The sequence below is a fragment of the Equus caballus genome, chromosome 7 (genome assembly GCF_041296265.1).
Source record: "Equus caballus isolate H_3958 breed thoroughbred chromosome 7, TB-T2T, whole genome shotgun sequence".
Taxonomy (NCBI): domain Eukaryota; kingdom Metazoa; phylum Chordata; class Mammalia; order Perissodactyla; family Equidae; genus Equus; species Equus caballus.
Window position 1 is genome coordinate 70,331,164 of NC_091690.1, and position 24,887 is coordinate 70,356,050.

Genomic DNA, 24,887 nt, shown 5'->3' on the forward strand with positions numbered 1-24,887 from the left:
CTGTATACTAACTTACTAGTTAAATAATAGGAGCTGTTTTGTGTAAAAATCCCTGGGTAAAACACAGATATTGACCAATCCTGTGAAATGCTGTTACTAACCATCCCCCCGAACCCCCACACCTCCACCAGACATTCTGAGATGTTTCCAGTCTATGTGGTATTATTTGGAACCCACATGGGAAAAGTTCCATTCCATAAATCCTGGCAGAGGAAGGAAGAGATGAAAGAGTTTGAACTTGTAGAGACTGTTTTGAGGGTTTGATGGGAAAATTCAATAATCAAATAAGTGTGTTATTATAAACCTATCCACAGACACAGGGGAAGCAATTTATAAACTACTGGCGTAGAGTTGGGGGCAGAGGACAGGAAGCAAATTATCCCAAATTGTTCATCTTGTGCCACATCATTATCTTCCTCTTTAGACTCTGCTATTTCAGCCAAGAATGCCATCATTTTCCTATTGTTGCAGGTTCGAGGCCTCATACTGTTCCACCCGCCAGGGACGCTTTCCCTAACTTCCTAGCTCCTTGTCTCATTCTTCCTTATGGACCCAGTTCAGGAACCACCTCATCCATGAAGTCCGCCCAGCCCTGGGTGATCTTGTTGATCGCGCTTCATAACCTCACACTGTCAATGCCCAACAGTGTTCTTAAAAACTGCAGGTGCTCAGAAATCACCTGACAACGTTGGTGTTGCTTACTAAAAACAAGCTGCCGTCTGAGAATCAGCACGGAGGCAGCACACTCCCTTAATTCAAGGTCTAGAGTGTCACCTGCTCTTCCTCCTCACACATCACAGCCTGGGCCTAAGTCCCCTGGTTGGTATTTTCTAGGACCAGATCCTTCTGTTCCAGCAGAGGGGATACCCAAATGGGGGTGGAGGGGGTAGAGTGCAAAGCACAGGACTAAAGGGAAGCAAACCCTGTTCTTCCGTGAGGGTCAGGTCTGTGAGAAGATCAGTATGGGTGTCCAACCCTTGAGTTCTGAGGGGCTCCCACTGAGTCGCTTGGGCTGGAGTGGCCCTGAGCATTGCTCACTAGGTCAGCATGCCACTGCCTTCTGTACCATACCTCAGGCCCTGACTGTGAAGCAGGTTGGAACAGTAGGCCTTCTTTTGGGGTCCTCCCAGCAGAGTATGCCTCCCTGGGCACAGACAGACAAACTCCAGGAGGTCCTGTTCCCACCTTGCACTGGTACCATCCCCGGAGGCAGAATGTTGAGAACAAAGGAACAGGACAGCCACAACAAGCTAAGGTCTGGGCAGTGAAGAGATCCAAACTTGTTAAGCAAAAGAAATCAAGAACAAGCAAGTACCAGAACTCAACAGCCAAAAGCTCTTCCAAGTTGTGGAGAACAGCAAAGAAGATCGCTCAATAGTCCAGCAAAGAGTACCTAGGAGGGCCATGACATGTAGGGAGGAGTGGCAGAGAAGACGGAAAACAGATGAGCAGCAAATGAAGGTGCATAACGGGGAGGCAGCTCTCCAGCTCAGGGTCAGCCACCGCACATTCCTTTCACCACGGTGTGAACCAATCCTGAGCTGCCCTGGTGGGAAGGCTTGTTGAAGATGAAGCCTGCAGAAGCTGGCTGGTAGGGCAGTGGATTTTGGGATGAGATACAGGCAGAGGCATTTCCCCACCAGCTTCGCACTGGAGATGACTCCATGTTTCAGAACTTGTCACCTTTTTCCTCGTATGTGAGCCATTTCTCCCAGTTTCCTTTGAAAGATCAGACCGAAAGTCAAGTTTTCGAGGTTTAGGCTCATCCTTCAAAATATCCGCTATAACTTTTTCAGAAACTTTCCTCATATTCAGGTTTTCTTTCAGAATGAGTCTAACGGTTTCTTTATCTAAATTTAACTCTTCAGCCATCATTCTCACCGTTAACTGCCTGTTTGAACAAACCAAGTCCCTGACCTTCTGGATATTTTCATCAGTCCGGTGGGTGACTGGACGACCACTTCGGGCATCATCGCGAACATCTTCCCGCCCTTCTTTAAACCTTTTATGCCAGTCAAAAACTCTGGCCCTTGACATGACTTCATCCCCAAAGGCTTCTTTTAAAAGATGGTGGGTCTCGCTTGCAGACTTGTTCAATTTCACGCAAAATTTGATACTAATCCTTTGTTCTAGATAGCGGTCGCTCATTTTGGCACTTAACACAGGAACGTTAAAAGGCCACCACCGTGAAGGGAAGACAGAGGGACCAATCTCTAGAGGGCTGCAGGTGGAACCATGTCGCTATTCTTGCTCCTCTGGAAGCCTCCCCAGAAAGGAGTAATTGCTTTTGAGTTTTCGCCCCACAGCTTGCAGTCGAGGCTGGGGATGACCGTTCTGAGTCGCTAACGCGGCCACACAGTAGCTGCAAAGCTGGGGGAAATGGAACCTCCTACAACCCACGTCTGCGTCCAACTCCTGCACGCAGATCTGCCGGGAGTGTGCAAATCAGTCACCAAGGTCGTCCCGATTCCGAGGCCCTTAAGAGTCTACGGCGATTTCTGCCATGGAGGCCTAAGTGGTGGCAACGTAACCAAGCAAGGAGAGATGCACCGGTGATGTAACGTGCAAGCTCGCCCCAGAGCTGCAGAAACCCGCGCACGCCCAACCTACCGGAGCGGCCCGGGACTCGCCTGCTCCCGAGTCCCGGGAGACACGACCGCATGCGCAATCACCTCCCATCGCGGGGGAGGCCGTGCGCAGGCGCAGCGCGGCAGCCCGCGGCAGGCCCCGCCTCCGCCGCGCCACGCCCTGGCCGGCGCGCTTCCTCGCGCGTGCCCGCCTGCGGAGGAGTCGGCGGAAAGGAGGGGGCGGGGGAGGAAGGCTGAGGGAAGAGAGGGCACCCCCGGGCGCCGGGGTGCATTGTGGGAAGGAGGCGGCAGCGTCCCGGGCGGGCGGGAGGTGCACCAGCGGCGGCGGCGGCGGTAAATCCTCCCGGCCGCTCACAGCACTGTGGAGCCGCGTCCCCAGCCCGGCCTCGGACCGCGGCGCCCCTCCTGCCCCTCGCGGCTCCTCGCCCGCCCGCCCCTCCCCCGGCGCGCCGGCCCTGCCGAGCCGGCCGGCCGGCCTGGCTCCCCTCCCCGGCCCCGACGGGCGGGCGGGCTGCCCTGAGGAGGCGGGGAGGGGAGGGCTGGGCCGGCCGGCGGGCGGGCGACGATGCCGAACTTCTGCGCTGCCCCCAACTGCACGCGGAAGAGCACTCAGTCGGACCTGGCCTTCTTCAGGTTCCCGCGGGACCCGGCCAGGTGAGCGGCGCGCCGAGCGGGCCGCCGGGCCCACCTCCGCGGGGCGCGCTCCCACAGCCGGCGCCGCGGACTCCGGGGCCGTCGACCCTAGCCCCGGGGCGGGCGGGCGCCCGAGGATCTCGGAGCACGTGCGCCGCGGGGGCTCGGCGCGGAGGGCGCCACCCGAAAGAAGGAGCGAGTGGGGCGGCGCGCGGGCGGGAGCGGGGCGGGGGGCTGGTTCTCGCCCTGTTTAGCGTGCTGTGTGACCTCGGGCAAGACGCTGTCCTCTCTGGGCCTCAGTATCCTCAGCTGTCAAAAGAGGGACTCGGGTTCTTTGATTGTGGTCACCGAGTCGCTTCCCTCTCCTTCCCTCCACCCCCGGGACGGGGTTTCTTTTTGGAGTCCGGCCACCTTCTTTGATCTCAAGTCACAACGACTCCCTCCTTGGGACTTGTTCCTGGTTCAGATTCTGACTCTGACCGTTACTCGTTATCTCGCTCGGTTCTTGTGGGGATAACGGCGCGGTGGGGGGAGGTACGCGTGCGGGCATGGCAATCACTATTGAAACCTCTTCCTTGAGGCAGCCCACACGCTCTGGCTTATGTTTAGAGGGTGGTGGCGTGGGGCCTGCGTTGGAAAGGCTGAGGATATTTCGTAGGCCTGTCGTTGATTCATTCATTTCGCCTCAGTACCTACTATGTGCCGAGCAGTGTTACGCGCCGGGAATTCAAAGGTGAATGAGGCAGTGTCGCTGCCTGCAGAAAGCTACAGTCCATTCTGGAGACAGATCGATAGGCTGGCGATAATGATATAGCACGCTGTTTATTTGTTAGTTCCGCAAAGGTTTATTAAAGGCCTACTGTGTGCAAAGCATTGTTCTGAGCACCGAGAGTGTACAGATGAGCAAATCAAAGACCCTTCTCTCTGGAGTTTACCTTCTAGTGAGGGGGATAGACAAGTAAATATACAGTGAGGCAGACGGTGATGAGTGCTATGCAGAAAGAGCAGATGTTGCGGTAGGGGAATGAGGAGTGGCAGGGGAGGCACAATTGCTACTTTAAACAGGGTGGTGGATGGAGAAGGCCTCACTAAGACGGTGAATTTGAGCAAAGACCAGACGTAGGTGAGGGGGCCAGCCATGGAGATGTCTAGGGGAAGAGCATTGCCAGAGGTGGAAAGTCAACGCAAAGGCGGGGCGTGCTTGTCAGCAGTACAGCCAGAAGTCCCTGGTCTGCTAGAGCTGGTTTAAGGAAGGAGGGAGAGGGAAAAGGTGAGCCCAGAAAGTGCGTGTGTGGCTATGGTAGGGGCACATTGTGTAGGAGGTCACAGACCATGGGAACCGCTGTGGGTTTTTTCTGAGTGGGATACAGAGTCCTGGAAGGGCTGGGAGCAGAGAGGCGTCTACTTTAAATAGGATTACTGGCTGCTTGTTAAATAGATTGTAGGGTAGCAAAGGTGAGAGCAGGAAGTCCGGTTAAAGGCATTTGTGATAATCCAGGTTAGTAGGGGAGCAGGTGGTTAAGTTGTTGCATTTGAGATAGGTTTTGAAGGTGAAGCCACCAGGATTTGTTAACGGTTTAGATGTAGATTGCAAGAAAAAAAGAGAAGTCAAGGATGACTCTAAGATGTTTAGACTGAGCATTTACTGAGCTGTGGAAGACTAGGAGGAGCAGATTTGGTGGAAGAATATTAAAAGTTTGGTTTGGGACGTGAGAGGTTTGAGAGGTCTGATAGGTTCAGGAATAGATGTCTTTCCATACCATATCCAGACGTGAGCTCAGAATGGCCCACATTTACATCAGTGACCTAAATATTTAAGAGCTAAACTGTAAAAAGGTACACAAGTCCGGAGTTTAGAGACTTCTAGATTGGAGATTGTAAGTACGGGTGTTCTTAAAGGCGTTTAAAGCCATAATGCCGAGTAAATAAAGCAGGGTAAGTCCAAGGATTGAGCGCTGGGCTGTTCCTGTGTTTAAATTTCTGGGAGATGAGAAAGGAAAAGCTCTTAGGTTCTCTGGGAGCAGAGAAGAGGAGCATCTTAATCTGACTAGGTCTTACCTCCTTCAGCATTATCTTTACCCAAATTTAATCCCAAGGACATTCTTGGGAGTAAATTTTGCTTATATGCTTATATAGTGGTGCATATTGAGGGCACCACTAGTCAGTTCTGGACCGCAGGTCATTTGTGTCCACATGTAGTGAATATGCTTTTCATTATAGTCTTTAGGGGAAGTATGGCGTATAGGGCCTACAGTCTCAGATCTGGAAGGAGTCTTGAGATCTAGTGCAGTATCCCTTGAAATACTGGGATTCCCTCAATAGTAATGGCTTTTTAACCTTTTTTTGGGTCACTGTCACTTTTGAGAATCTAACATAAGGACCTTTACTTGAGAAACGACGTACTCACAATTTTGCGTTCCACCATCAAGGTATTTATGGACCCTTTAGGGGTCCTGTGTGTTCCTGACAGTTGGCCCTTTGCTGAAACACCTCCACTGATGGTTCTCGGCCTTGTGAGGGGAAACTTGAGGATTTTGGACAGCTTTGGCGTTTGTTTCTTCCTTGTGTAGAGTGGAAATACGCCTCCCTGTAATTTATGCTTCGGAGGTCCTAGTTTTGTCCCCAGGGTCACACTGAGCAAAGCTGTGCCCTTTGCTATGTAAGAACCCTCGGAATATTTCAACACCAAATCACAAACTTTTCTTAACTCTTTTTTTAACCATCTTTATTGAGATATAATTTTACATACCATACAATTCACCCATTTAAAGTGTACAGTTCAACGGTTTTTGGTATATTACATTGTTAATTTTTAAAACTTTGGTAAAATATATATAACAAAATTTACCATTAACCATTTTTAAGAGTATAGTTCCGTGACATTAATTACATTCACAATATTGTGCTACCATCACCATCTATTTCCAAAGCTTTTTTATTACCTTAAGCAAAACCATTAAGCAATAACTCCCTCCCCCCTCTAATCTTCTTTCAGTCTCCGTGAATTAGTCTGTTCTAGGTACTTCATTTAAGTTGAATCATACAATAATTGTCCTTTTATGTTTGGCTTATTTAACGTAATGTCTTTAAGGTCTTAACTTTTTAATCCAGATCCAGTCTCCTCATATGATAGGATTTCAAATTCTGCTGTATTTGACAGTTTCTTTTCCGTCATGTCCAGAGTTAATTACAATAAAGAAGTAGTTTCCAGAGGTGATTATTGAATTAATATCAGTATTATTAGGGTTATTAGTTATAACTAGTTTTTTTTCCTGTAAATGGGTTGTAGGGAAGGTTGATAAAATGTGACATTATCAATTTACTCTTCAGAAGTTAACGTCATTAACAATTTTAAATGTATTTAATGTTATTAAATAGTACATTTCCCATTCATCGTATTTGCAAATTCCATGCACACTTTTAGAGACAGCTATTTAGAAGTAATTTAAAATTCAAGAGTGTAATTAATAAAGGGTGCAGGGTGGAATTTCATACTATATACCTCTTTTGGTTTAGAAAAAGTGGCATTAATGTGCTTTTTCTTTTAAAAAAAAAATATGAAATAATAAAATCAGCTCACTTTAGGGCAGTGGCAGGGAGGTCAGAGATTACCTAAAACTAAAGTAAAAAATAGCCTGAAACTTGATTGCCCTGGGGTGGCTTGGCAGGAAGCTGGGGCCGGTGCGTAGTGGAGCCCGTGCCCAGACGTGGTGCAGGCACAGGCAGAGCTGTGAGTAGCTCCTGCTGGAGGGAGCTGGGCTTTGAAGCACTCTTCGCCCTCCTCAGGCAGTGAGTACCAGCTCACCCTGAGGTGGTGAGGTCTTCCAAAGTTCTTCTGGCAGGTTAATCAAAGTTTTTTGAGAGCTGATGTATTCTAGCTTGGAAAATGGTAAGTGGTAGTTTTCCAGGCACTCGTGAGGGGTCCCCAAGAGCTTTTCAAGGAGGCCACAAGGTAAAACCTATTTTCATAATAACACTGTTGGTACTTGCCTTTTTCGTCCTTGTTCTCTCAGGAGCATGCGGTGGAGTTTTATTTATTTGTTGAGGTCACATGGGTTTATAACGTTATATAAACTTCAAGGGTGCATCATTATATTTTGACTTCTGTATAGACTGCCTCACATTCACCACCAAAAGTCTAGTTGCCTACAGTATATCTCAGTAAAGTGGATCCAGTGGAGCTTTTCAGGGGCTGCATAACGTAGAATAACATCATTTTTCAGGGGCTGCATACTGTAGAATAACATCATTGCTCTGGTAAGTTGTGTATTGCATTTTCTAAAATTTCCTAAGTATGATTATTCAGATGCAGGTGTTTGGTAGACATTTTCTTGGAAATAAATGAAATAAGCCTGCCACTTAAGTAAAACAACTGACTTTCAAGCATTTAAGCAAAAATTAGAATTTTGGAAAGTTTATGTGCATGACCTTGAACTTGACAGCTCCCTATTAAAGACTTTTCTGATGAGATCAATGGTGAGATTGATAAATGTGACTTTTAAATATATTGTGTAATGAAGTGTGTTACCATTCAGATGGTCTGCATAACTTTCTGAAGTAATGTTTTCCAAATTGACCCATTCATGATTTTACAAAGACAAGCGTGGATAAAAGCTGTATTCAAAGTGCAGGATAGACTAATGGATTTCACTATGACAGTGCTCATTGGTCTGGTTTCAGATTCTGCATTGCAACAGATCCTTAAAGGAAGCACCACCTGTGGAGTTTTTGTGTAGTATCAAATGAGAACATCCACAATTATGTGGGAAAAGGAGGAATATTTTAATAACCTTTTTTAACTGCATGTCAGTTGTGAGGCCAGATTTTATTCATCTGTTTCAACCGAAACAACATATGGCAACAGATTAAATGCAAAAGTAGATGTGAGGATCTAGCCACTATCTTCTCTTAAGCTGGACAGTGAAGAGATTTGCAAAGATGGAAAAGAATGTCATTCTTTTCACTGACTGTTTTTTGTTTGTTTTGGGAAATATAGTTATTTCTCCTTAAAATGTTATGTATGTTAACATGTAATGGGGTTGCTATTTTTAGTGAATTAATAAATATTAAAAAATTTTCTCAGTTTTAATTTCTATAATGATAAATATTGATAGATAAAAGCCACATAAACAAAAACTCTTTGGGTCCTCAATAATTTAAGAGTGTAAAGGGTCCTGAGACTGTGAAGTTTGAGAATTGCTTCTGTAAAATATCTTAAAGTACTTTAATAGCATTTCATTTAATCCTCCAAACAGTGCTGTGAGTTATAATAATAATACTTCTTATAGAATACTTCATATTCTGTGTGCTAGGCCCTATTCTATGTGTTTTATGTACATTATTTCACTTAACCCTCACTGTAAGTTTTGAGATAGTCCCTGGTTTCAGATGACCAAAGCAGGCACAGCGAGGTTAGCTGACTTGTTCAAGGTCCCACAAGAATATCTCAAACCTCAAGAGTAGGATAAAATTTGTAGTATTACCCAAACTTATTTGCCCATGAAGCCTTTTTTTAATAAAGGGAACAATTCTTTGACTAGTATTCCTTGGAATATGTTTTTGGAAATGCTGCAGTAGTAGGAGATCATTGAAAGAAAAAATTAAAAACAAAATGTAAAAAGGAGTGGTGAGTGATGGTTGAATAGTACTGAAAGGGTGATTAAGACGAGGGTAGAAAGTGTCCATTGGATTTGGCGGGATGGAAGTCATTATTAGTCTTGAGCAGTTTCAGTGGGAAAGGAATAAAACAGAAGCCTCCTTTGAATTGATTAAGGAGAGAACGTGGGAAAAAGTGGGTACGGTGAAAATGGACTCGAGCTAGTTTTGCTGTGTAGAGGATCAAGGTAAAGGGGGTTTTTAAGTGGGAGAACCCAGGACATGATTATACCGATGGTAATAGTATAGGAGGGTAAATATAGGATGTTGAGAGACCATGTACAGAGAGGTTGAGGAGCCTACCGTACCTGGGGGTGTGTGTATGTATATACATACTCCTGCACATATGTGTACACACATCTGCATCAGGAAAAGTTTCCCCTCAAGAGATGACATTTCAGCTAAGATATGAAGGCTGATCTTTGCATAGGCTTTCCTATGCAAAGGAAGTGAAAAACAACAAGAGGACGATACAAGGCTGAATAAACAGCATGGGAACCAGCCCCAGGATAGAAGTGATCGCAGTGCGTTCATGAAACTGAAGTAAGGCATGTGAGGGGCAAAGAGAGTGGAAGGGTGGTGCCATATAAAGATGGAAAGGTAGACAAGGTCCAGATTGTGTGAGGTCTAAGACATGTGAGGAGTTGGTTCCTTACCCTAAGAGTAATGAGAGGCCATGAAAGGGTCTTAAGCAGAGAAAGACGTCTCAAATAGACTTTTTAAAACATTTACTTGGCAGTGTGGAGAAGGGTTAGAGAAAGGCAAAAGACAAGTTTGGAAGTAGATGGATTTGGGGAGTCGTTCCCACTCTGCTAAGGGAAAAGACTGCAGAGTCTGGAGTACGAGGCACAGAACAATGACAGGGAGAGCTAGGAAAGGGGAGACAGTAAAAAAAAGAAAAATTTGAGAGATAATTGTTTAAGTATGTATATGCTTATGTAAGCATATAAGTGTGTATATTAAAAGACTTATTGTGGTCATATGTAGTTTTTATAACTTTACTGATGTAAAACATATACACAGAAGATCACAAATCCTAAGTGTATATGACTTGTAGCATTTTCAGTGACATGTCCATGAAACTTTTGCCCAGATTAAAAAAAAAAAATAGAATATTACTAACATCCCAAACTCCCTCTCCTCTGTGGCCCTCTTAGTCATTGTCCCACTCTCCCCAGTGGTAGCCACTGTCTGACTTCACACACGTTAGATTAGTTGATTATTGAGCAGAAGGGGAAGAGTGAGGGAAGCAGTTTTATTGATATATGACATACGTAGAGAAAAGTGCAAAATGGTAGTCTAGAACTTGATGAATTTTTACAAAATGAACATACCCAGGTAGTGTTCAAGGTCTAGCATTACCAGCACCTGAGAAGCCTCCTTTGTGCCCAGTCCTAGTTGTTACCCCCTGAATGTATCCACTCCTCTGACTGTCATCACTGTGTTGTGGGTCTCCAAGGCCACCCTCCGTATTCAGAGCTTCACTGGAGGGACTCACCTGACTCCGCATGTCATCGGACTCCCAGCTAAGGTTTATTACAGTGATGCAGTAAGAACAGGCATCTGGACCGTGAGGAGAAAAGGCACAGGTAGAGATGGGGGCATCCATGTTTAGGCTTCCTTATGTTCTCTCTTTCCCGTGAGGGGTCCCACAGAGCCCACTTTTCCCCAGCAGTGAAAATGCAGTAACATGTGTGCCACATTTCTGCCCAGAGAAGCTCATTAGAGACCTAGTGCCCAGAGTTTTTATTGGGGTCTAGTCACATAGACACTCTCTGCCTAGCATTTACTAATATTCCAGGCTCCCGGAAGGAAGGCAGGTGTTCAGTATAAATCAGATGGTATTCACAAACAGTTCAGACACAGTGAGCCACCTTATCAGTTAGGGAAAGTTTTGTGTCAGTGTAGGGAACTATTTACCAGCCAAGTTCCCAGACACTAGCCAAAAGGCCAACCTTAGAAACAAGGCTTTCTAAGGATAGCAGTCTCGGGCCTGCCGTGTTAACTCTTTTTCTGCACAATCACCATAGGTGAGTTTTGCCTATTCTTGGACTTAATATGAAAGGAATCACATAGTGTGTACTCCTGGCTTATTTTGTGTTACAATATATTTGTGAGATCTAGCTAGTTTGTTCATTCCCATTGCCAAATAGTGTTCCATGTGTAGTAGTATACCACAGGGGCCGGCCCCTGGCCAAGTGGTTTAGTTTGCGTGCTCCACTCTGGCGGCCCAGGGTTTTGCTGGTCCTGGGCGCGGACATGGCACCACTCATCAAGGCTATGTTGAGGTGGCCTCCCACATAGCAGAACCAGAGGCACTCACAACTAGAATATACAACTATGTACTGGGGGGCTTTGGGGAGAAGAAGAAGGGAAAAAAAAAAAGATTGGCAACAGATGTTAGCTCAGGTGCCAATCTTTAAAAAAAAAAAAACGTATACCACAGTTTGTCCTTTCTGCTGTTGATGGGCAAAGCTGTTTCACCTTCCATCAACATTTGGTATTATCTCTTTTACATGGTAGTCATACTTTCGGGTAAATGGTAATATTTTGTTTTGGTTTTAATTAATATTTCCCTGATGACTAATGAGATTGAGGTTTTTTAAATGAGCATTTATTTTTCATATGTATTGGCTGTCCGGATAACCTTTTTATTGTGAATTGCCTGTTCAAGTCTCTTGCCCATTTTTGTACTGGGCTGTCTGATTTATTTGTAGAAGCTCTTCATATGCATTTTGGCTATGAGTCCAATCTTGGATATGTGTATGTATTGCAGATACCTTCTTCTATTTGTGTGTTGCCATTTCACTCTTAAATGGTTTCTTTTAATGAAGAAAGGTTACTAAGTGTAAAGTAGCCTAACTAATTCATCTTTTCCTCTGGCATTTGTGTTTTCTGTTGCCTTCTTTAAGACATCTTTGTCTGCCCGAGATAGTGGAGGTAGTCTCCCATGTTATCCTTTAGAGGCTTTATTGTTTTGCTGTTCATGTTTAGATCTACAGTTCACTTGGAGTTTATTGTGTGTATGGTGTGAAAGTTGGGGTCAAGATTCATTCCAACTGACTCAGCACTATTTGAAAAAAATTTGTGTTCACTGCTGTGCACTGCTACCTTTGTCTTAAGTATCCATCGCTCTCCATTTTGTTCCATTGTTTTATCCCTGTGCCAAGACCACACTGTCTGAGTAAGCGCTGTAGTAAATCTTAATATCTGGTAATGTAAATCTTTCAGTTTAAGATTGTCTTGACTATTCTTGGTCCTTTAAATTTCTGTATAAAAAGTTTTGGAATCATCTTGTCATTTCTTTTCTGTGTCTCTCTCTCACACACACACACATACACACACACAGACATGCACAAAATAACTTGCTGGGATTGTGATTGTGTTGAATCAGTAAATCAATTTGGGAGAATTGATACCTTTAGAAGTCAGTGTACCAATCCATGAATATCCCTCCATTTATTTATTTATTTACTTATTTTTAAAGATTGGCACCTGAGCTAACAACTGTTGCCAATCTTCTTTTTCTTTTTTTTTGCTTTTTCTCCCCAAATCCCTCCAGTACATAGTTGTGTATTTTAGTTGTGGGTCCTTCTAGTTGTGGCATGTGGGATGCCGCCTCAACGTGGCCTAACAAGTGGTGCCATGTCTTCACCCAGGATCCAAACCAGCGAGACCCTGGGCCGCAGAAGCAGAGCACACAAACTTAACCACTCGGCCACGGGGCTGGCCCCTCCCTCCACTTATTTAAAATATTTTTATATTAGAGGCCTTGCAAATCTTTCACTAGATTTATTTCTAGGTATCTGATATGAGAGACGTAGATGTAGTTAATTGGGCTGTCTGCCCAGTCTGCACTGTTTGAATCTGGGCGCTCTTGGTATCAGAAAGCTGTTTCAGCATAGTTCAGAGATCCTACAGACAGTAGTGTTCTGTGTGAAGCTCTCCAGAGATTCAAGAATTAAAAAGCAAAGTTAACTGTAGCAATATGGCAAGTTATTTTATAGTGAGACAGTTTTTATACTAAATATTTGGATGTTGAAACATGAAGTGTTTATAATTATATTGTGCAGCTATATAAAAATATGAAAATATGGGCATCTTAGGCATCATTACTGTGGGCAGTGATACTTCTTGGTCGGATGAAATGCTGTGCAGTTTTGGTGTGGTTTTGGTTTAGGTTAGATAATCACATTTCCCCATAGCTTTACGTATTGAGAGTGGAGGGAATTAAGTGTCCGGGTGTGTGGAGGGGTGAGTTGGAATGTTAAGACATATGAAAATGTACTATGATGTAATTATAAAGTATGTTTTCACATTTATGACGCTGTTTATTCATGGCAGAATAGAAACTTGAGGAATGAAGGAAAGATCTAGTTTATAACCTTTAGGAAATTACTTAACATTTTTGTGTCTTCATTTCTTTATCTACACAAGGGGGCTAATAATACTACCCCCTATGGAAAGGACTTAGAGCAATGTTTGGTTCATAGTAAGTACTTAGTAAGCATTATTATTATTATTATTTTTTTTTCTGCAGATGTTTAAGCACCAAGAGGGTATGGACTTTGTCTTGTTTACTACCTTCAAAACCTTCTGTGTACTAGATTATGTAGACATAATCCCTGCATTTATGGAGTTGGCAGTCTAGTCTGTATGTATCATTGTAGGTAATAATCATGTTCATAATACAAATGAATACAGCTGTCATGCTTCCATAAGAAACTCTAGTTATTTATAGAACATCTACTCACTAATTTTCTACAGTGACACTGTTGTTTCATATACTTGTTTAAGTTGAAATCCTGAGGGGAATGTCAGGCCGTTGGCCTCATGGTTGTGCAGCTTTTTACTTGTGCTATTGATGATGGAGTCCTCTCTGATGCTAGGGTGTCCTGGGAGTTAAAAGACTCAGATTTAAGTTCTGGTTTTGCTGCTGATTTTGTACATGACTCTGAGCAGATTACTTCTTAACCTTGTCTGTAACTGAATGTACTAAATGATTTCTAGGATTTCTTCCAGCTCTCATTTTGTTATTAATCATCTTCTTCAAATGATGTTATGTTCTGCAGGTAGAGGGGAGCAGGAATCCATTGTCCATAGTATATAATTGCCTTAAAACTGAATGCTGAAATTTAAACGTTGAGCTCATATTCCATAATTGTATTTTTGTTTTATTTATAGATGCCAGAAGTGGGTGGAGAATTGTAGGAGAGCAGATTTAGAAGATAAAACACCTGATCAACTAAATAAACATTATCGATTATGTGCCAAACACTTTGAGACCTCTATGATCTGTCGAACTGTAAGTAATAGCGGGGCTTGGTTTTTTTGTTTTCCCTCTCTCTCACTCACTCAGTATCTGGTTGGAAATGTAAATCTTTATCTGTTAATGGTGGAGGGTATCCTTACACCTGGCCACTTTTTTTTCTTCTTTTATTTTAACAAGACAGATTTAAAGCTGAATAGTATCTGTATTGTTCTTAAAAACTTTTTTTTTTTAACCCCTCTATATCTGATGCCCCATTCCTACTCACCAGAGGTAGCCACTTTCAAACTTCTGTGTAGCCTTCAGAAAATTTTACATTGTAAAAGTATGTATTTAAGGTAAACTTGGCATTTTTATTTGGAGCAACTTCTCTAGAGCTTTTTTATGAGTGAAATCTTCCTTGAGGAACGGAGCTGTTTGTTTTTATATATATTGTTATGTGCTTTTTATGTGCTAGATACAACAGGAAGCAAATCATACAATTAATGTGAAAAAACATTTCCATCAATAATTTGCAATTTCTTATCAAGACCTGGGTCTCTCAGCCTTACTGCTGTTAACTGTGAATTTGGCCAAGTCACTTCCCCTCTCTGGGCCCCAGTTTCTAATGAGGTTAAACGGCATAATTCCTGAGCTCTAGAATTTTTAACCCTTAGTGATTGTGTTATTGCTGTGATTCCTAAAAGGCACAAATAGGGCAGATTTGACTGAAATGAAGCAGCCTTGAAACACTTTAAAAACTAGGTAGGAAGACAGTTTTGTTAAATAGCTAATATATTCTTGTTCAGGTATAACTACTGTATCATCAGATATTGGGATAGACATAAACTTGATTTGAAGGTACACTATATGTTGTTATGCAGCAATTTATTTTGATATTTTTTTCAGATACATTTTGCAGAGGCATCAGAAAACTAAAGAATGATTGGGTTATTTTATTTCTCAAAATTAATTGAAGCAGATACTTGTGAAGTCATTGGGAGGTGAGCCAATTCCGGTTCAACAGTTTAATCACGAATATTTGAGGGATATTTTTGCCTTGCTTTGTTAAGAGGGTCATAACGATCAATCAGAATAAGAGATTTCATATGTTTAAAAGGCAAACTACTTTTATGTTCTTGACATTAAGTAAAAATATCCCAAATTATTACTTTAAATACACAAGCCATATGCATTTTTATATTTTTATTTTAGTAATAAATAATGGTCTCTTAATTAGATAATTCCAACAAGATTAATGTGAAAAATTTAAGATATAGTTCACTCATATTCTTGCTTAGTCAGAGCATAGAACAGAAAGATGAGCTATTTTCGCTTTTTAAATTTCCACATGATTCTTCCTTCTTGAATAAATTAATGCAAATGAGAGAAAATGTTCCTTCTGCACATGTAGAAGATACTGCTATTAAAAGCTGGATTATCTGGTATCTGTATCCAAATGTTGAAGAGTTTTGACTTCATTAGTTTGGCATTTAAGGTTTCATCAGTAGGCATTTGTGGCTAGTTCAGCCAAAGCCAAATATTACCTTCGATGCTAGAGTAAGGTTATTGCTTTATGCTTAAACCTTAATTCAGCAGTTGAAGGTTAAATCTTGGTACTGAGTTAAAATTATCACATACATGAATTGAATATAGCCCCTTTTGGCATGCGTACTTAACAAAATTTATAAAAAGTCGCATGTTTATCATTCATATATTCTGTTTTCTGGTCTGTCATATCTTTGCTTTATCGGAAATTAATTTTATTTGAATTTTTAAAATTCCTTAGAATGTTTTATCTCTCCTCTCCTTGTTTAATAATTGGTAAGATATAAAGAGTTGACTGTGTGTGAATGTTTGCTTTTTGAGATGGTTGCTAAGTGGGAAAGATGAAACGCTTTGGGTAGAGTATAATTTTTGCTCCCTTCAATGTTTGTTTCCCTAATGAATTCCTGATTCAAACTGCCTAGTAGACTCAGGATAATGGGCCCAGCACTAGAATCTGAGTATCATTGAGTTATAGATTTTCAGGGTTGGCCTGGTGGCATAGTAGTCATGTGCTCCACTTCAGCAGCCCAGCGTTCACGGGTTCTGATCCCCAGTGCAGACCTATGCACCACTTGTCAAGCCATGCTGTGGCGACGTCCCACATACAAAATAGAGGAAGAATGGCATAGATGTTAGCTCAGGGCCAATCTTCCTCACCAAAAAAAAAAAAAAAAGAAATAGATTGTCTTCTTTGTTTTCTGTGAGGCATGGGATTGAACTAGAAAACACTGAATCTGAATAAAAATTTTTCCCAAATGTGTTTAACAACTCTTTGGATAAAACCTCAGATAATACGTTGCTTTTAATTTTATATTTTTCCTTCATATCTTCCTAACCTTCCTTCCCTGGGTGAAAAAATATAGGAGTTGTTATTTTTGTTTGGCATATACTTTGAACGTGCTTTACTAGTTAGCTTTAAAACAGTCATTGCTCTCAAGGAAGCTTTTTAAAATGAAGCGTGTTTTGTCTTTATCAGTGCAAATTCAGGAAGAAATTAAAGGCACTGTTTCTTTGGACTAGCTAGGGGGAGTGTAGTAGCAGTTACTCATCTGTTACTCCACTTCTTAATAAGCTTGTTGTCCCTGTGTGACCTCCTCTGGGCTGACTATGGAAGACTGTCACCATCCAAGTATGCACCCAGCTTCTAGCCAGATTGGATTAGGTTAACAGGAGTTAGGATAGAGGATGGTCATCTCTCAATGATAAGAACTTTAGGATTAGAAGGGAATTTAGAAATACCTAGTTTAGTGTTTGCAAAAGTGTGATTATGTATATCACTTGTGGTGTGAGTGATTTTAAGTGGCATACGAATCAATTTTTATTTTAGAAGTTTTATAATATGTTTTAAAAATATAACTAGCCCATCAAATCATTATTTTATAGTTTTTATTGCTTAAGACAATGTTAGCTATAAAAGGGAGTGGATTATGTGCAAGTACAGATGTGGTATAACTGAAGTGGCAAACGTGATCACTATTAGTATGTGAGTAGTTCCATTTTGGGAAATGTTGATCTAGTTCAATACCTGAATTTCCTTCTGAAGAGGAAGCAACCCCAAAAAAGGGAAAGTATTTGGCCCGGGTCTCAGAGTGAGTCGCTGTTCCTCGGTCCTGGGTCTCCTGGGTCCTAGTCCAGTATTATTTCGCTGTGCCTGCTGCTTCTTAATAATAGTAGCAAAAGTGGAGGGAACAGCAGGTAAAGGAGGGAAGAATTATTACAGACATACAAGAGTATAGATTATTTGAGAAACTTCCGTGCCTGCTGTAGATTTTGTGGGCTCATGGAAGGGCAGAACAGGTAAAGTAGCTGGCAGGGTGAATTAGAAATATATATGCAAAATGCAAATACATTTTGTTTTTTATGCCTACTGTCAATTCAGTTCTTAATTTATAATAGTAAGATTGACAGAAGGGCAAATACAGAAAGAGTTAGAAATAATAAGCCGATCTGGACTGACATGATCAATTCTGCAAGTCTCTACACTTTAGAGCTGGAGTTGAAGGGGTACTGGGGAAATCATTAACGTAGAATTTTATTGATGTGTAATACATTCTGAAGGACCGTGTCTGAATTAACACATTTTTCTTTTTCAGAGTCCTTATAGGACAGTTCTTCGAGATAATGCAATACCAACAATATTTGATCTTACCAGCCATTTGAACAATCCACATAGTAGACACAGAAAACGAATAAAAGAATTGGTATGTCAATGTGCTTTCAGCTTTCCCACCCCTCCTGAATACTATGAAATCAAATATAGATGCATTCACATTAAAATTGAACACATTACTCTATATTTCAAAGGTAGCATTATGGGAAATGAATGCTGTGGTTAATATTGAAGTAGCTTGGATGTAAGATGATTAGATTGTTTTAGTATTTAAATTGGAAAATCTCCCTCAAATTTAGCCAGTTGATACTCACTATCTTGGGCCAAAGTGTGCTTTAATTACAGCCCAATGGCTTCTTTCTTTCCTGGGAAGAAGGAAAAAACCACTACCTTTTCTTTTGTAGTAAGGAAAGTAGAGCTGAGGTATATTTCCAGAATTCAGCACAGAGGGATAAAGAAAGGGAAAGTATAAAAGTGAAGACATGGATAGTTTTACTAGAGATAAGGGTTCTATCATTAGTAAGTACTGACGGGGTTTAGAAAAGCTTTTAAATCTCTGTATATGGCATCACTTTATGCATGTTTTTATATTCCTTTGATAACCTTTAGTTCTAATGATTGAAACCAGCCTGGTTTTTTGTTGACCTTAGGTGAACAAAATTAAGTTACTCGGACTCCTCGGTCCATGGCTCTCTGTCTTCATTGCTGCCAGCAAGGCCCTTATTCTGTTTATCCTGCTTTCACTTTTACCGTTTGCATTCCTCCTCTTCTGTTGGTATCCATGCTACTGTATTTAATATGTCATTTCACTCCACCTACTATGTACTTTTTTTTAAGATACCATTTATCTAATTTTCTTTGTTTTCTTCTATGTCTACCTTTCATATTTAGATCTTTGATCCACTTGGAGTTTGTATGTATACTGTCCAGTAGAGATATAATTTTGTTTTTCTCCTTATAGAGAACCGGTTTTCCCGACATGGTCTTTCCTTTCCTCCACTCATGTAAGATGCCACCTCTGTCATTTGCCAAGTGTACATATATGCAGAGCTGTTTCTGGGAGCTCTCTTATTCTCTTGGAATATTTGGAACAGAACTGTTCTGGGAATTCTCATAGATGAAGGCAGACACTACACAGCAGTCCTCCACATCAGCTTTCTTCTTAGGAAGGTGTGCCAGGGGTGAGGAGCTCCACTGCTTCCCGTCCTTTAGCTGTCATTTCCCTTACTCTGCCTGCCAGAGAACCTCAGATACCTTACAACAGGCACAGCCTTCCAGATCTGCCATCCTTGTAACTTTGCATCCCACAGGATAAGGAGGGAATGTTCAGGTTGGCTAGGCTGCTGACATTTCTTGTTACCAGTGTCATGTCCCATGCTGCCCTGCAGGTACCCTGCTGTCTCCAGCTGTCACTGGTACTGCTGCTTTCCTGCCCCAGAATAGTGATAGGGTGGGTTGTGATCTAAGCATTGTATTGGGTTAGAGGGAGAGAAAAGGACACGACTGGAAAGTTCTTCCTCAGTCTAACCCTCTATTTGCCACTTGGCCCTCTCTGTTGTATGCATCCATTTCTCCTCCATATCAGCACTGTGTCCCTTTCTGCTTCCCAGGGATTTCTCATAGCTTTTGTGTTAGATTCTGAGATCCTGCAGTTCCTTCTTACATGGCATCCCCCAGGTTAGACTGGGGGTGGGGAAGGCATGATTTGTCTTCCCTTGGATTTGACCCCCAAGTAACATGGTATACTTTCATGCCTTTTGTTAGCCAGTAAACACTTGTAACCCAAAGTTACAGTGATTTAGGTATAAAGTAAGTTAAATGATGTATTCTTTCCCCTCTAGTATTTTATTATAAGCTTGGAGTCATTAGCAAATTATTGTTTTGGTTTTCCTGTCATCTGTCTGTTTGAAGAATATATTCCTTATAAAGAATTTATGCTCTTGAAAGAATTAAATTTGACTCAAAATTTGCTTTTTACTTGTGAGTCTATGATGGTATACTGCAGTTCAGTTTTCTTTAAAGATGGCTTTTCTTTTTTTCTTGTCATTTAGAGTGAAGATGAAATCAGGACACTGAAACAGAAAAAAAGTAAGTGATAGTGTTAATGACTCAACTTCTGAATGCCTTTTAAAAAGGCCTTGACCTGGTAAGGACAAATAAATATGTTTTATGTCCAAAACCTACCGTGAGAATGATGTCAGAGTGTGTCAGGCGTTGTCCTGTGGTCTGGAATTGTCTGTGAGGTGAAAGTCTTAGTTCAGTTTGGTCTTTATTGAATACACTGTGCCATCCACTTTGCCTTCTCTGCACTAGGTGTTCTCGTGTGGTATGCGTGGCAGACACGCAGACCGTGTCCCAGCGTAGGGAAGGAAAGGCAACAGTGAGGATGTGTAGGACGTGATAAGTTCTTGGTAAATGTTGAAGGAATAAGTGCTGTGGGACACTTAGCCTTATGGAGGGTTGGAGTCACAGTAGCCTTTCTGCAGGTACTGATGCCTGAGCTGTGTCACCAAAGGATGAGGACTAGAAGTCGTTTTGGTTTTGTTAGTTATTACTACTACTCCTCTATTTCCTCCTGCTCCTGCTATTACTATTATTCATGTAACTTTTTATTGAGTGCTTTCTGTGTGCCACGTCGTTATTCCAAGTGCTTTACTTACATTAATTCATTTTATTCTCAGAATAGCCCTGAGGTAAGTTCTATTATTTTCCCCCTTTATAGATGAGGAGACATGGACTCAGGCACAGAAAGGCAGGAAGGGTATTCTGTCCAGAAATAGAGTAGCTTGAAACATGATGTCAGATTTGGGGAACTGCACTCATTTATTGTTGGAGCTTCTTATAACTCATGGGGGTTAGAAAGTGAGCTTACAGAGACCACAGGAGCCAGGATTTGTAGGGTTATGTGTCTGACTCTGGGCAGGACCCTTAACCTCAGGGCTTCAGTTTTCCTATCCAAAATGAAGAGATTAGGTGAAGGTTTCTAATATTAGCCCTGAAAATTGCATGAATATACTTTATGTTATATTGGTTTGTATAACAGTCTCATCGCCCATATAAAACGATAGCTTAATGTTTTGATAGAAACAGCATTAGCTTGGACCTTGGAGCCAGACAGGCTTGGATTTGAATTTCACCTCCATCCTTCTAACTGCCTCTGTGACCTTGGACAGTTATTTACGGTCCTCATTTGTCCAGTGGAGTTGATACCACCTACCTGTAAGAGGGAGTAACATGATACACATAAAATGCCAACACAGTGCCTCAATAAATATTATTTCTGTCCCCCTTCCTTTTTATGAGAGCATAGACTGTCTGTTATTACTCTGTGGGTGTGCTGCACCTTGTTGTTAAGTTTATAAGAAATCCTTCCTCTCTTGTAACAGCATTTACATGGAGGATTAAATATATCTGTTCATAGTATTTGTCTCCCACAGCAGAGTGTGAGTGTCTTGTTTTAATCTCTGTATCCTAGTCTGTGGTCCAGTAGGTGCTGTGTGAATGCTGAATGAATCATTTGTGGATTTCAAATATTTAACCAATCAAAAGTGTAATCTTTTTGTTTATATATAGTTCCTCATGGGCCTGTTTATAAAATTAATCCTTTGCTTTTTCAGTTGATGAAACGTCTGAGCAGGAACAGAAACATAAAGAAATAAACAACAGCAGTGCTCAGAAGCCCAGTGCAGAAGAGGGAGGTGAAGAACAGGATGAAGACATTTTACCTTTAACCCTTGAAGAGAAGGAAAACAAAGAATACTTAAAATCTTTATTTGAAATTTTGATTCTTATGGGAAAACAAAACATACCTCTGGATGGACATGAAGCTGATGAAATCCCGGAAGGTCTCTTTACTCCTGATAACTTTCAAGCCCTGCTGGAGTGCCGGATAAATTCTGGTGAGGAGGTTCTGAGAAAGCGCTTTGAGACAACAGCAGTTAACACGTTGTTCTGTTCGAAAACACAGCAGAAGCAGATGTTGGAGATCTGTGAGAGCTGCATCCGGGAAGAGACCCTCAGGGAGGTGAGAGACTCTCGCTTCTTTTCCATCATCACTGACGATGTCGTGGACATAGCAGGGGAAGAGCACCTGCCTGTGTTGGTGAGGTTTGTTGATGAATCTCATAACCTGAGAGAGGAATTCGTGGGCTTCCTGCCTTATGAAGCTGATGCAGAAATTTTGGCTGTGAAATTTCACACTACAATAACTGAGAAGTGGGGATTAAACATGGAGTATTGCCGTGGTCAGGCTTACATTGTGTCCAGTGGATTTTCTTCCAAAATGAAAGTTGTTGCTTCTAGACTTTTAGAGAAATATCCCCAAGCCATCTACACACTCTGCTCTTCCTGTGCCTTAAATATGTGGTTGGCAAAATCTGTGCCTGTTATGGGAGTGTCTGTTGCATTAGGAACAATTGAGGAAGTTTGTTCCTTTTTCCATCGATCACCACAACTGCTTTTAGAACTTGACAATGTAATCACTGTCCTCTTTCAGAACAATGAAGAACGGGGTAAAGAACTGAAGGAGATTTGCCATTCTCATTGGACAGGCAGGCATGATGCTTTCGAGATTTTAGTGGACCTCCTCCAGGCGCTTGTTTTATGTTTAGATGGTATAAATAGTGACACAAGTATTAGATGGAATAACTGTATAGCTGGCCGAGCATTTGTCCTCTGTAGTGCAGTAACAGATTTTGATTTCATCGTTACCATTGTTGTTCTTAAAAATGTTCTATCTTTTACAAGAGCCTTTGGGAAAAATCTCCAGGGGCAAACCTCTGATGTCTTCTTTGCAGCCAGTAGCTTGACTGCAGTGCTGCATTCACTAAATGAAGTGATGGAAAATATTGAAGTTTATCATGAATTTTGGTTTGAGGAAGCCACAAATTTGGCAACCAAACTTGATATTCAAATGAAGCTCCCTGGGAAATTCCGCAGAGCACAGCAAGGTAACCTGGAATCTCAGCTAACCTCTGAGGGTTACTATAAAGAAACTCTGAGTGTCCCAACAGTGGAACACATTATTCAGGAACTGAAAGATATATTCTCAGAACAGCACCTCAAAGCTCTTAAATGCTTATCTCTGGTCCCGTCTGTCATGGGACAGCTCAAGTTCAACACGTCAGAGGAGCATCATGCTGACATGTACAGAAGCGACTTACCCAATCCTGACACGCTCTCGGCCGAGCTGCACTGTTGGAGAATCAAGTGGAAACACAGAGGGAAAGATATAGAGCTTCCATCCACCATTTATGAAGCCCTCCATCTGCCAGACATCAAGTTTTTTCCTAATGTTTATGCACTGCTGAAGGTCCTTTGTATCCTTCCTGTGATGAAGGTTGAGAATGAACGCTATGAAAACGGGCGGAAGCGTCTCAAAGCATACCTGAGGAACACTTTGACAGACCAAAGGTCGAGTAACTTGGCTTTGCTTAACATAAATTTTGATATAAAACATGATCTGGATTTAATGGTGGACACATATATCAAACTCTATACAGCTAAGTCAGAGCTTCCTACAGAGAATTCAGAAACCATTGAGAATACCTAAGAGACTTTTGAAGTAGGCTTTCTCTTATATTTGATATTTGAAAAAATCTGTAAGAAATTTGAAAACATCTTACAGAAAATCTGTAAGGTATGTGTAGGCCACTTAATCACTGAATATCTTGACCTATAGGCCTCCCATTGAGTACATTAGCCATTGATAATCTGCCTATTTAGATGGCTCCTGTTTCAACTCTCGTGCTTTGGAGACCTAACTGTTCTTCCAGAAGATAGCGTTGAAAGTGCCGTGTTACAGTTCTGCGTGACCTCTGCTAATGGCACTTGGGAATTGTTTTAGTTAAGTCATTTTAGACATCACATTTATTATCACTGTGGATCCAATTGTCAGGTATTGAGTTATCAGTTTTTTGAAGAAATAAATTTTGAGGAGGTGTGGGAGGAAGGAATACATTTTTTAAAATGTTACAATGAAGCTTACAATTGACCTTTGAATAGTAGGAGTTTTACGTATGTTGTTAAAAATCTGTAATGGACAGTTAAGGGAATTACCAGACAGTGAGAAAAACATGTGAACTCACCAAACAAGGATTTCAGTATAGATTTTCTCTCTCTTAAATGAACTTAAAAGAACAGATTACAGTTAAAGTTTGGATGGAAGAGCCTGCCATTGTTGTTCCACGTCTGGTTGTTGCTGTTTACATTCCCTCCAGCTCCATAAGCTTTTCAGCGGGTCTCTGTTGAACACCTCTGCTTCATGGTCAGCACAGGATCAGAGGCCATGGATACCGACAACCGATGTCTCCGTCTTCTCTCTTTTTCCATGACTATATCTACTGCCTCGTCTTGATTTATAAGCAACACCTGGAAAACCTACAAAAATACACGTTTTGTGGTTTATCTAGGAATAATACAGAAAATATTGCTGTTATTTTTGGTGAAGAAAATCAATTTTGTATAGTTTATTTCAACCTAAATAAAATGTGAATTTTGTTTAAAGTTCAGGTACATTATTTTTGGTGGGGACAAAACAGATTATTGTGGTAAATTCTCTTTGAAAACATTTATCACCTTCACAATTGAAGATAAATTTTTTGTTTGTTTTTGGTAGATGGTTTACTCCTTGGGGTATATAAAAAGATGTTTTAAATAAGAAATGATTAAATATAAGGTTTATCTGACTGACTTTTTTTAATATTATATATTCTATGGCCCATGATAGAAACTGTCACAATTTGTGTAATTGTTGCTGGCTAAAATGTAAATGAATGAATATAATTGCAGAAATGTCATGAAGTATTTTATATTGGGATAAGTTAGTGTTATTGAGTCTCAGGAAACAGAATGGGGTGCATTTGTGGAGTGCTGGGTCTTAATGACAGCTGGCAATGCGTTTCCCTGTCATGGACAAGCCTGGCAGAAGTGTCAGATCAGGACACATTACCTCTGTGGGTTATAAAAAAGGTAACAGAGTTTATCTTACAGCCAGAGCTCTCAAAGATGCCTGCCCTTGGCAGAAAGAACTGATCAGGTTCATGATGGCAGGATGACAGTGAAGGAGACACAGAGCTGGCCGTTTAATACCTGCATCCAGTTCTTA

The 24,887-nt window shown here is 41.6% G+C and overlaps 2 protein-coding genes across 4 annotated transcripts; one reads left to right on the top strand and one right to left on the bottom strand.

Moving 5' to 3' along the window:
* Positions 1-1,312: 1,312 nt before the first annotated feature.
* On the bottom strand, positions 1,313-2,292 carry GVQW3 (GVQW motif containing 3). Its single transcript, XM_070274400.1, has one exon. The coding sequence runs from the start codon at positions 2,146-2,148 to the stop codon at positions 1,516-1,518; it is 633 nt and encodes a 210-aa protein (XP_070130501.1). The 5' UTR covers positions 2,149-2,292; the 3' UTR covers positions 1,313-1,515.
* A 593-nt stretch (positions 2,293-2,885) lies between these two features.
* On the top strand, positions 2,886-24,286 carry THAP12 (THAP domain containing 12). Of its 3 annotated transcripts, XR_011441047.1 has the most exons (6): positions 14,059-14,181; positions 15,034-15,128; positions 17,766-17,873; positions 18,744-18,786; positions 19,834-19,870; positions 21,400-21,442. XR_011441047.1 is itself a non-coding variant. In XM_023645685.2 (5 exons), the coding sequence occupies exons 1-5, from the start codon at positions 3,154-3,156 to the stop codon at positions 23,331-23,333; spliced, it is 2,289 nt and encodes a 762-aa protein (XP_023501453.1). In that variant the 5' UTR covers positions 2,886-3,153; the 3' UTR covers positions 23,334-24,286. The 3 variants fall into 3 exon arrangements, 1 of the variants encoding a protein (XP_023501453.1); XM_023645685.2 differs by lacking the exons at positions 15,034-15,128; positions 18,744-18,786 and adding an exon at positions 2,886-3,242 and having other exon boundaries at positions 14,061-14,181; positions 21,400-24,286; XR_011441046.1 differs by lacking the exon at positions 18,744-18,786 and having other exon boundaries at positions 19,834-19,928.
* Positions 24,287-24,887: the final 601 nt, after the last annotated feature.